General features: G+C 34.4%; 2 protein-coding genes across 3 annotated transcripts in view; one reads left to right on the forward strand and one right to left on the reverse strand.

Moving 5' to 3' along the window:
• LOC108744590 overlaps positions 1 to 11,946 on the forward strand; it is a 105,406-nt gene extending 93,460 nt beyond the window's left edge. Inside the window, exons 3-8 of the mRNA XM_018480450.2 lie at positions 2,659 to 2,860; positions 6,023 to 6,183; positions 6,281 to 6,466; positions 7,981 to 8,126; positions 8,870 to 9,956; positions 11,842 to 11,946. Coding sequence (XP_018335952.1) covers positions 2,659 to 2,860; positions 6,023 to 6,183; positions 6,281 to 6,466; positions 7,981 to 8,126; positions 8,870 to 9,956; positions 11,842 to 11,910 — 1,851 coding nt within the window. The 3' untranslated portion in view covers positions 11,911 to 11,946. The remainder of the gene's footprint in view (positions 1 to 2,658; positions 2,861 to 6,022; positions 6,184 to 6,280; positions 6,467 to 7,980; positions 8,127 to 8,869; positions 9,957 to 11,841) is intronic.
• LOC108744592 (probable palmitoyltransferase ZDHHC24) overlaps positions 1 to 12,513 on the reverse strand; it is a 58,338-nt gene that overhangs the window by 26,754 nt on the left and 19,071 nt on the right. The window lies entirely within an intron of this gene.

Genomic DNA, 12,513 nt, shown 5'->3' on the forward strand with positions numbered 1-12,513 from the left:
GAAATGACCATCAACATCTGGTAGTTTCCACATATTAGTGACCAAGAAGTTAATCGGTTCTAATAAGATCGAAATCGCGATCAACATGTAGTAGTTTCCATAAATCAGTGACCAAAAACTTAATCGGTTCTAATAAGATCGAAATCGCGATCAACATGTGGTAGTTTCCACAAAACAGCGATCAAGAACTTAATCGGTTCTAAGATCAAAATCGCTATCGACATGTAGTAGTTTCCACAAATCATTGTCCAAGAACATAATCGGTTCTAATAAGATCGAAATCGCTATCAACATCTGGCAATTTTTACAAATTATTGACCAAAAACTTAATCGGTTCTAATAAGATCGAAATCGTGACCAACATTTGGTAGTTTCAACATATTAATGACCAAAGGACTTAATCGGCTCTAATAAGATCGAAATCGCGATAAATATCTGATAGTTTTCACAAATCAGTGACCAAGAACTTAATCGGTTCTAATAAGATCGAAATCGTGATAAACATCTGGTACTTTCCATAAATTATTGACCAAGAACTTAATCGGTTCTAGAAAGATCGAAGGCGCGATCAACATCTAATAGTTTCCACAAATTGGTGACAGAAAAGTTAATCGGTTTTAATTAGAACGAAATTGCGATCAGCATGTGGTTAGTTTCCACAAAACAGTAATCAAGAACTAAATCGGTTCTAAGATCAAAATCACTGTCAACATGTAGTAGTTTCTAAAAATCAGTGACCAAGAACTTAATCGGTTCTAATAAGATCGAAATCGCGATCATACTTTTGTAATTTCCACAAATCATTGACCAAGAACTTAATCGGTTCTAATAAGATCAAAATAACGATCAACATGTGGTAGTTTCCACAAATCAGTGACCAAAAACTTAATAGGTTCTAATAAGATCAAAATAACGATCAACATGTAGTAGTTTTTACAAATCAGTTACCAAAAACTTTATCGGTTCTAATAAGATCGAAATCCTGACTGACATCTGGTAGTTCCACAAATTAATGACCAAGAATATTAAATTGGTTCTAATGAGATTGAAATCGTAATCAACATTTGGTAGTTTCCACATATTAGTGACTAAGGACTTAATCGATTCTAATAAAATCGAAATCGAGATCAACATCATCTGGTAGTTTCCACAAATTAGTGAACAAGAATTTAATCGGCTCCAATAAGATCGAAATTGCGATTTTATTAGAATACTTAATCGGTTCTTATTTATTTATAGGTACTATTTTTTTTTTTTTTTAATTAATATTCAGTAAAATTAATGCTTGTAACGAAGATGCCGACTGATGCTGATGTCCGGTTTACCTCGATTTGACTCTGATGTTTTTAAGCTGTAAGAATGTGTAATTTAAATTTAGCAGACTTGGCATTAATTGGCGGTTACGTGTGTGCTTTGAAACTATTTCTATGTGTGAATCACTTTCGCATGTAACCTACAATGTGGATTGGGTCACGCGTTTCAAATAATTTTCCCCCTTCAAAACATAGCTATCGTACACTAAAAAAAAAATAAACAAATAAACAAAACAAACATCTGTTCTATCGTCCTACATTATCGCTGAAAATAGCCTGCACTTTCAAGTAATTTAGAAAAACTTTAAAAACCATAACAAAAGTGCTATTGAACTAGATAAAAGCATGGTATAATATTGAGTGCCTCAGTGAAAATTTGTGGTATTAGTAGTTCCGGTTAAAAACTTGAGCTAGTGGTTATTTATTGATGCTGCTAATTTTTACTTTTTTTTTATTGATAATGTAAAACAGGCAAACTGATACGAAATTTAGAATAGGAGATTAAAATAATCAACTAAAAAAATAATTATAAGACAAATGAAGTCTTAAAGAACTTCTCTTGATTTTCCAAATATGTACTTGAACTTGATTTAATTTCAATTTAAGAAAAGTCAAGTAAACTGAAAATGAAGTCAAATCGTAAATCTGCAATCTGATGCACTAGCGTTTACAATAAAAGTTATCATCATCATCATAAGGTCGTCAGACTGGTTGGACACGTACCTCCACCCTTTCCTATCCTGAGCTAAACTGCGCATTTCCATAAAACTAGAACAGCCCACATACTTAACTATTTGCGAACAGTAATCTAATCTAGGTCTACCTCTACCTCTCCTAACTCCTGCTTCTGTCTCTAATATGTCTCTGACTAGACCTTCATGCTTGAGAAGGTGTCTTACCAACCTATCTCGCCTATTTTTTATTGACTTCCATAAAGTCCTCTGTTCTCCTATTCTTTCCAATACCTCTTCATTTGTAATCTTTTCTACCCACGTTATCCTCATCATCCGCCTATACTACCACATTTCGAACGCTTCTAACCTTTTCTTTTCCGCCGCGCCCACTGTCCATGTTTCGCACCCGTACAATGCCATGCTCCAAACATACACCTTTAACAACCTTTTTCGAATTTCTAAATTAACCGTTCGCGGGAATAGAAGTGGCTTCTTTTTATTAAAGGCGACACGACCCTGCGCTATCCTTTGCTTTATATTCCTACTAATAAAAGTTATAAAACATAAAAATAAAAAAGTACCTGTAGGCATAAATTGTAATTGCAAGCTGTGTTCATGTGTATTAAACAGAAACTTTCTTGAGAAATAAATTTATTTCTTTTTTGTTTCAGAATATAATAATTGGAATAGCTTCTGGAATGGTAGCATGTTTCGGAAGATTATCTGCACGACGTCAAGAACTTTTGCTTTTTATGGCAATATCAATACTAATAGTCAATGTAGTTAATGCAGTGCTTAGCGAATGGAATTTCTATTGGACTGATATGGTCCAGATATTGGAAGACCATCAGTACAACACGCTTATTTATTTCGGTATATCATAAATTATTAATGAAACAGCTTATACTCTTTCACAGCCGGTATCATTGTTAAAATATTGTATGAAATTTCAATCGTTTCTGCACAATGTAGTTAGATAACCCATTGAACATATTCGTATAGGAACAGTACCAACTTATCAATTGATTTTAATAATGTAGTCGAGGCGTTATTAAAAAATCCTAATCGTAAATAAAAAGCAGGTGGGGTGGTAAAGCTGAACTACTTAACTACAACTTTTTTTTTAATAATTCGTTTTATGTAGTATTTTACATTATACATACATACTTGTAAGTAAAATCCTTACAACAATCTTATAAACACAGGTCGGAATACATTTTTTGACAATTTCCTAGCATTTTTCGAGTTTCTGCATTTTAAGATATTTTTCATGTTTAAATTCTGAAAATATTATTCTTCTGGTAAATATACTTTAAAATAAAAAATTGTTGTAAAACATGACAGAAAAAAGACCCAAAAACTTGGGTTCCAAACCTCGGGTTAAATCGTGATCAACATCTGGCAATTTCCACAAATTATTGACCAAGAACTTAATCGGTTCTAATAAGATCGAAATCGCGATCAACATGTAGTAGTTTCCATAAATCAGTGACCAAGAACTTAATCGGTTCTAATAAGATCGAAATGACCATCAACATCTGGTAGTTTCCACATATTAGTGACCAAGAACTTAATCGGTTCTAATAAGATCGAAATCGCGATCAACATGTGGTAGTTTCCATAAATCAGTGACCAAAAACTTAATCGGTTCTAATAAGATCGAAATCGAATTAATTTAATTTTCAAATAAAGAAGCATACCAAGCTGATATAAACGAAGTTAACCCTACGAAAATGATGGAGATTTGTATTATTCTACACAAATATATTTCCAGTTCTTTTTTCCAATATTTCGTAAAATTTTAACAATATTATGAAGAGTATCGTATCATTTTTTGAAATGTGTATGTTCAGGGTACGTGAACAGTAAAAAACGGAAAAAAAATCGAAATGTGGTATCAAAATATCGTGGCTAGAAAAAAATTGAAATGAGAACATATTAGAAAGCGTAGAAAGACAGAAGACGCTATGGAAGTTAAAAAGGAAGAGGAGAGATAGGACAGTGTTCGCAAATATTTAGGGAATGTGAGATGATCTAGTTGTCAGGATATGCAAAAAATTGGCTCAGGATAGGAAGTAGATTGAATGTATCAAGTTTCGAACGGACGAGATTATGATAATGATCAAGTAGTTAATTAATATAAGTAGAAATTCCTTGGGGGGAAAATTCACATATTTGGTGGACACACTATCCGTTAATTGAAATCGGGTTAAAACACAATTTTGGAATATAAGTAAAACGTCTTCTCTAAAAGTTTTTAATAAGCAACTTCAAATATTTTAATGGAAAAAAATTTAATGTCCTTATTAAATTTTATTATTTATTATCTGTAACAATGAGCATTTTTGNAGGCATATTCATTGCCAAAAGTCAGTTAAAAATATTCCATGTTATTCGTTATTTCTTATTTTATTTAAAGTTTTTGGTCAAATTCCAAATTTTCTCTCAAACCGTATACTTTTTTTTAGTATAGATAGTATTTATTTACCTCAGGATATGCTGCAAAACCTAATTAATCACGAATTTCTAATTTTATGTATTTTTGTTTCCGATTGTACCTCCCAAACATCCTTAACAAAAATACGAAGCCCGCAAAATAGTATGCAAATAATTCAAAAAACTTCACTTATTATATGAACGCAAAGCTAAAGAAACTGTGGATTCCATTTCTTTCTCGTATTACAACGTGTAAAAGATCGGAAACAAAATGCGGTTGTAAATATTTTGATATAAAATGATTGATGTTGATTGTACATTAATAAAATTATTTGCAACCGTATTTTAGCTCTGATCTCTTACGGTAAACAAATTATTGTTGTATCAGTGTCTTTATTAGTCAGTTATTACGTGAAAATATCCGGTCCCACCAAATATTGTGTATGGTAAATACAAGTAAGCAGAGAGAAATAACCCTGCTATATTAATTTAATTTTTTAATGCACCGAAATAAAAACAATCTATTATTTTTTATGTTATTAGATTACAGCGTTTTACGTTATCGGGTTTTCTGTTTTATATTATTTCCATGCTCATCATAATTACTATTAATTTTCCCATGTTTGGAAGGAAAACGGAATTTTTGAACGGTTACTGCAGTCAACATGTTCGTAATAATCATGTATATCTAATAAAATAATTCGAAGTGGTCTTGTGTTCCGTCAAAACTGCCAGACGCGGATCGCGATTTCGATCTTTGTGGATCTCATCAGCGCGTCACAGACAGCTCCGACAGAACACAGACCAACTTTTACACGCTGTCTTAACAGCGCGTTCCAGAAAATACTACAAACGGCGCGGTAAACGCCATCTGTAGTACGATGCTACATTTTAGGATTACGTATGCTCCAACAAGGTCCATTTAAATATATGGATATCTATATCTATCTATATTTATATATTTAAATTATTTACCGCGCCGTTTGCAGTATTTTATGTTTATCTACTTGATTTATTAAAAGAATTAAATATTGTTTTATTTTGCGTAATAGAGGTTTGCAGCATCTTTTATCTTAACCCCTCTTCTTCGCAAATCCTGGTTACACCACCTGCTTTAAGAGCAGGCTATAAGTAACGTAATTTGCAGTTTTATGATATACTTGGTACTAAAATATGCTTAAAACAAAATACACGATCTTCATAGCCCCCAAACCAAAGCACAAGTAGCATTTAAAAAATTGCATCGAATATGATTAGTACTTAAATAAAATTTTCGACTGTAGGCCAAGAATTTACAGGTTATTAACCATTTGGTGGAACCCAAAACTTGTTAAGATAAAATTACTTTAAAAAAATCGGAAACTGTAACCTGTAATAGTAACAGATCATCAAAAACTGGTATTTATAAAAATTTTTTCAATTGTTTACGAAGGATATTTCGTGTAAAAAATTATTAACATATCTTGAATTATTATAAAAAGACAGCCAGTAAAAGTTAAGAAAAATTCTTTTTGGAGCTAACAATAGGCCAATAACGACCCTTATCAGGCAATCTTCTTTGGATGTTGAAATATGAACGAATTTTTAATCCTTTTTCAGCGAGCTATGCTACCCGGATAGCTGCAGGAGTTGTAATAGGAATATCCTTTTTGGACAGCCAATTAGCATTTTGTTCAATTCAAGTTGCACCTAAGCAGAACACAAGTAAAGCACGCAGATCTCAAGAACAACTATCTGACATAGAGTATATCATTCCTAGGGTAAGTTTCAATACCGCTTGTAAAACGAAAAAAAATTTAGTAATCCTTAAACATTTCTTTTTTTATCATTAAGTAACGATTTTCAAATTTTGTTTAGCAAAAACCTCCGTCATCGACATCTTTAAAACCTCGAAATGGATACAATGCTTATGCCCAAAGCTGGGTTTTTGATGCTGATGAAGCAGGCTGCTCTAACATTATCCAACATGATGCTACTGACCCTTCTACGTACCTGAAACCGCCCGAAAATGGGATTCCAAATACTAGTATTAAGTTACAAAACGTATGCACTTTTATTGCTTCTTGCTACAAACAAAATTTAGAACTTTTATTATGGCAATGATGCCGGAGCAATAAAATGAAATTCGAAAATTCCTAAATTAGTAGCTTTGTACCAAGGTCACAAATTAGGGGCTCATAAATTGTCAAAAACTAGACATAGGAGCAATAACATAAGCCGAAAAGCATCACGACTAACAAAGGATAGAAAACGCAAGGGTCCGCTGCGCGGTGAGCGACTGCGCATCAATTTCGGTACTATCAGTTGTGAAATGTCAAACATAAAACTACATGTCAAATCGGATGCGCACTGCTTTACTGCGCAACAGTCAAGCACAACTTAATATTAGTAGTTTCTTTATCTACCCCAAGTCTTATGTGGTATTTATAAAAAGAACGAAGGATTTTGCTTCAAGGGTTTGCTTTAAAGTAAAAGGCTTTACATGCAAATTATGAAAAAAATAAAAGAAGCACCTGCTCAAAAACTAAAGGATTTGCTTCTGAAAAAAGGAATCTAGGTTCACAACTATTTTTCTTGCTCTTTTCAACTTTTCCGTTACTGCCTAGGCATCATATAGCCTGTAACGTAAAGGTTTATGTATTTGTAGGATTATTTTTGAGTTAAAATCTATCTAAAAGGACTTATAAAAGTAATCTTTAGTTGTGTGGCCCCAGTGTTGTGCTTGTTATGGCTGATATGGTGCATTTACGTACAAGAAAATACTACAAACTAAGACGTACACTACGAGAATCCGATTTTAAAACGTTATTAAGATTTGAGGAGGACAATGTCGTGTGGTTGACGGACCACTTTCTTGGCGCGTATCTCGAAACACGTGGAACAGTCGTGTCACCTGTGCAGAAAATTAAAATATTTCTGCGTTATCGTGCGAACCATTCTAAATTTGCTAACTTTCAACCCTGCGCAAGTAAATCAGGAATGTATTAAACAAATAAAATAAACTAGTTTGTCGAAATCGTTACGGGCTAATCTCTAAATTGCAGCAAAAGCTTTTACTTGTACCTTTTATTTTTATAAATACAGCTTATTGAATTGATACTGAATATCTTTGACAGTTTATGAGCTCCTAATTTTTCACCATGGTACCCAAAACGGCCCCTAATTTCGACATTTTCGAAATTTATTTCAGCCACTTCGTTATGCTAACCTCACGGCTATAAAAACATCGTCCGACCGGTACATACTTGAGATGATTTTATTAACCATATATTATACATTTTTAATTTCCATTACTGTAATGCTTAGATTGTTTTATTCTTTTGTTTCCGTAATTACAGCACAATCTTTAAAGAAACAACCACTTCCTAATTAGTTAATTTGATAACAGTAACCATATCCGGTAGCATAGATTTTTCCAAAACTAGCAAAAATCTCTATTTAGAAACGAAAACAATAGCTATCATTTGCATAAAACGATTCATAACAAGATGAGTACTATGGGCGACTGCTGAATGCATGTGGTTTATATTGCATACATCGTGGTTGTTAATTTTCAGAATCTAAATGAGATGGGTAACGGCTTCGTCAAACAGAACGGACCAACCCTGTCGACTGATAAACCCGTCGTTAACGTTGAAGAAGCATCTGACGGAAGCGGTAATAATAGCGATAGAAAACTTAATTACATGAAAAGCTTCTCCAGGTAAGAATTCACTTGTTGCATTTGTCTACCCCCATGTACAATACATCAGATAATGATTTATATCGCTAGCAATATGTTATTAGACATTTAAAATGACATTAAAATCCTATTATTGACCAGTTGAACTTCGAAAAGCCACCAAAAATAATTTAAATGTAACGTAAACAAGTGTGTAAGATTGTGTGAGGATAGGGCTTCTATAAATTCGAAATTATTTTAACAAAAGTGTAGGTAATCAATTTAGACCTATCACTTATAATAATTCTAAAATGAAACAGTCAATAACTTACTAACAAGACAGATGGAAAACCTAAAATAAACAAAATTGTTTAGGTATATGGACAATAGGGTGCTTCAAACAAAATTTTTAATCCCATGTGTAAATTCAATTTAAAAGAAAAAAGAATTTTTCTTATGTTAATTAAATGGGAAACTAAAATAAAAATATTTGCCCTATAGGGCTCATGTTTGGCGAGGATTTTTTTTTTGCATCAAATAGAAACATTTGAGGGGGTAAGAGTTAGAAAAAAAAAATAAAATTTTGTTTGAAGCACCCTAATGGACAATCTTCATGATAACTTTAAGACAATTTAATTAGTTAAACGGTTCTGAGGGCCTAACATAATTAATGTCTAATTTTTATTGTATTCAATTTTATTAACTTTGCCATGGCTAGCAAACAAATCATCGAAAGACAAGTGCAGGAATTTGTTAAGACCACAAATGTATTTTATTACGTTTAGGTCAACATCTCCAGCAGTTCTTTCGGCCAGTTCATCCCAGATAAGCTTATGCACAAGTCAGCCCGCCAGCGTCCCCATTTACGAATGTTTGGAGAAGTTGACCGAGCCATCGGTCTACAGATCAAGACTGAATACAGCCCTGAGTAACAGGGATGAATCCGAGTGCCATTACCAAGCTCCAAAACCGGTAGCCGCTCTTCGTCGACCCGAAACGCCCCAAGGAGAAAAGGTCCAATACGCTTCCCTCATGAAGGAACTCCAAAAAGCCATAGTGAGCAAGAAAGACAACAACGTGTCTTCGCCTGAGAGCGCCAGTCAAACGAATTCGAAAAGCAGTACCGATTGTAAGAACAGCGACGCAGAGTTCTCCAAGGAATTGGAAGCTGCTCTCCAATTGATCCAGGACCTGGAGAGTCCTAACACTATCGAAACAACGTCGGAACCCAAGTCGTCTGATATACGACCGTGGAGGAGTGAAAGTGACAAAACGTTGAACGCTATAGGATCCTCTGAATTGACGTCGCCGATGACCGAGTTCCAGACTGACCTCACAACGTCCTTCAAGCCTGGTAAGAGTGCTCCTTGTGTTGTTGTTTTGAACAGCGATTCGCAAAGCACCTCCGGCTATTCCTCCCCCACGCACAAAGCCAACTGGTCCACCTCATCCTCTGTCAGTGAGGGCAACAACGAACTGGGCAAGCCCTTGTCCTATTCTATACACAACACTAAATCCACAGCTGTCATATCCCTCTACTCCCACGATACCTTGCAATCTAGGAGTAAAGCCATAACTCTAGTTACAATTAGTGGAGACAACAGACCTCTACAGAGTCCTAGATCGGGCGAGGATGATGAAAATAACAATCCAAAGAGTAGGCTGGCTGACGTGGAATATTCGAAATCGAGAAGACCTTCCCTAGGATCCGCCCACGGATGGAACGTCAAGTCGATATTGCGGAAGAAGAAGCATAGCTTACCCAGATTGTGCCCCGAATTGGAGGGGGCGATTTTTAAGTCAGAAAGCCTTGCTTATCTGACAGACATCGAACTTCTTGAACGCCATAAGAGAAACAAAGAAATTGAAAGGGTAAGAATCGCAACCAGGTAGCGGTGGTGGTGGTGATAATTTCCTTGGGTGACAAGTAGTATTATTATCTAACATGGATTTGTGGAATGGTAACATGTGTTGATAATTATTTTTATCTAACTTAGGCTATAATTTGATCATAAAATTCACCAGTTATAACACAATTGCTCTGCCTTGATTTAATATGTTTTTCTGTGCTGATATTACTAACTATTGGGTTGTTCGGAAAGTCATTTCGTTTTTTCCCGACAGAGGATTTAATTGTATTCTTTTGCACCCAACTTCACATTTAAGCCGTATAATTTTTATATGCTTTGAGAGCTCATATAGCAAGGCTTGTGTGTGAAAAATTCCAATTAATTCTACGCAGTAGTTTTTGGTTGGTGCCCTTTTAAATATGGAGAGCGATAAGCAGCATTTTCGACATATCTTACTGTTTTACTACAGAAAGGGTAAAAATGCTGTTCAAGCCAGAAAGAAATTGACTGATGTGTATGGAGAAGGTGTGTTGACAGTACGCCAGTGCCAGAACTGGTTCGCTAAATTTCGATCCGGCAATTTTGATGTCGAAGATGCACCACGTTCGGGAAGGCCGGTTGAAGCTGATAAAGACGCGATAAAGGCATTAGTTGATGTGAACCGGCGAATAACAACACGTGAGATCGGATTGAGGTTAAATTTATCAAATTCAACAGTTTATGACCACTTGAAAGGCCTGGGATTATCCTCGAAGCTCGATGTATGGGTTCCCCATGTTCTCACAGAGAGAAATCTGTGTCGCCGCATTGACGTCTGCGATTCGCTTCTCAAACGTCACGAAAATGATCCGTTTTTGAAGCGCATCATCACTGGGGACGAAAAATGGGTTGTATACAACAACGTCAAACGCAAGAGGTCATGGAGCAAAAAAGATGAACCGGCTCAAACCATTTCCAAAGCCGATATTCACCAAAAAAAGGTGATGCTGTCTGTTTGGTGGGATTTTAAAGGAATCGTTTTTTTTTAGCTTTTACCGGATAACACAACGATTAATTCGGAAGTCTACTGTCATCAGCTGGACAAACTGAATGATGCACTTCAACAGAAAAGGTCAGAACTAATCAACAGGAAAGGTGTAGTGTTTCACCAAGACAACGCGAGACCTCACACAAGTTTGGTCACTCGCCAAAAGCTTTTACAGCTTGAATGGGATACAATGCTACACCCACCATATTCTCCAGACCTGGCACCATCGGATTATTATTTGTTCCGGTCACTCCAAAATTTTTTAGACGGTAAAACCTTCACCTCAAATGAGGAGGTCAAAAACCTCCTCGATCAGTTTTTTGCCAGCAAAGACCAAAAATTTTATGAGCGTGGAATTATGCTACTACCAGAAAGATGGCAAAAGGTGTTGGACCAGAACGGTCAATATATAATTTAATAAAGTATTTGTTTATTATACGAAAACTGTCTTTCATTTCCACAAAAAAAAACGAAATGACTTTCTGAACAACCCTATACATTATACGTAATCTTTTTTTGTTGACATACATAAGTATACTGCCCCTATCCATATGAGGGAAAGAAAAGGTAACTGCAAACCCCTAATCTAGCCCGTCTCCAATAAATCATCCAAACTTACATATATGATGGTAATTCTTTTGCGAAGGATCTAATTAATAAAATTGGGAAATTATTATAATTGCGTAGTTTACTTTTTGCAATATAATTAGCGTGGGGATGGATCCTTTTCTACCTTCCATGGCTATGCTTATGTATGGTACATATTCGTAGTTATTATTAGGTACATATGTATATGTAAATACAGTATGGTCTAAAATGACATGCTTTTGTGCCATTTTGTATTTAAAAATTTTTATTTTTATTGAAAATATTCTTTCAGGAAATCGAGCAACGTGTCCAGCAACAAATATCTGCTCCAGCAAGGATTAATGATACTTTGAAGTACTGAATAGGGGAAGATGATTGGTGGATCTTAAAAAAAAAATAATAATAGTAATAATAAAACGAAGAACCTTATCCGTCTACCTAACCTTCCTTCTAATTATTATTTATTACTGTATATTTTTTGTAACTATGTATATTGGCAAGTAAAAAAATGTATATATACTGTTATAATTTAATATAGTTTATAACCTAATTCTAATTCGTAATAAATCCAATTTTTATTTGTCTTTTTACTACATAACCCGGTTATTTTATTCCCGAAATATATCCTAAATATCAAAAAACAATTTTCGAAAAATTATCTAAGTATGTAAATCTGTGATATACCTACTAGTCCAACCCATTCAAATGAATTAAATAAAAAAAATTGAAATGGACTTTCTGTACGTCGATATTTAATTTATTAATACGTAAATGTCAAAATTTCTGGTATAGAAAGGTACTGTACCACAAATGTACAGAAAATAAAAAAAAATACAACGTGTAATTATACAACACGCTACTGAAGTGAAACTTCTTCAAACTCACAAACATACCGGGATAGGGGTTAAGGAATTGGTTTAATGGTATTATATGTACACTATGAATTTAAATTTTACACTATACA

This window comes from Agrilus planipennis, unplaced genomic scaffold, assembly GCF_000699045.2.
Source record: "Agrilus planipennis isolate EAB-ADULT unplaced genomic scaffold, Apla_2.0 scaffold47, whole genome shotgun sequence".
NCBI lineage: Eukaryota > Metazoa > Arthropoda > Insecta > Coleoptera > Buprestidae > Agrilus > Agrilus planipennis.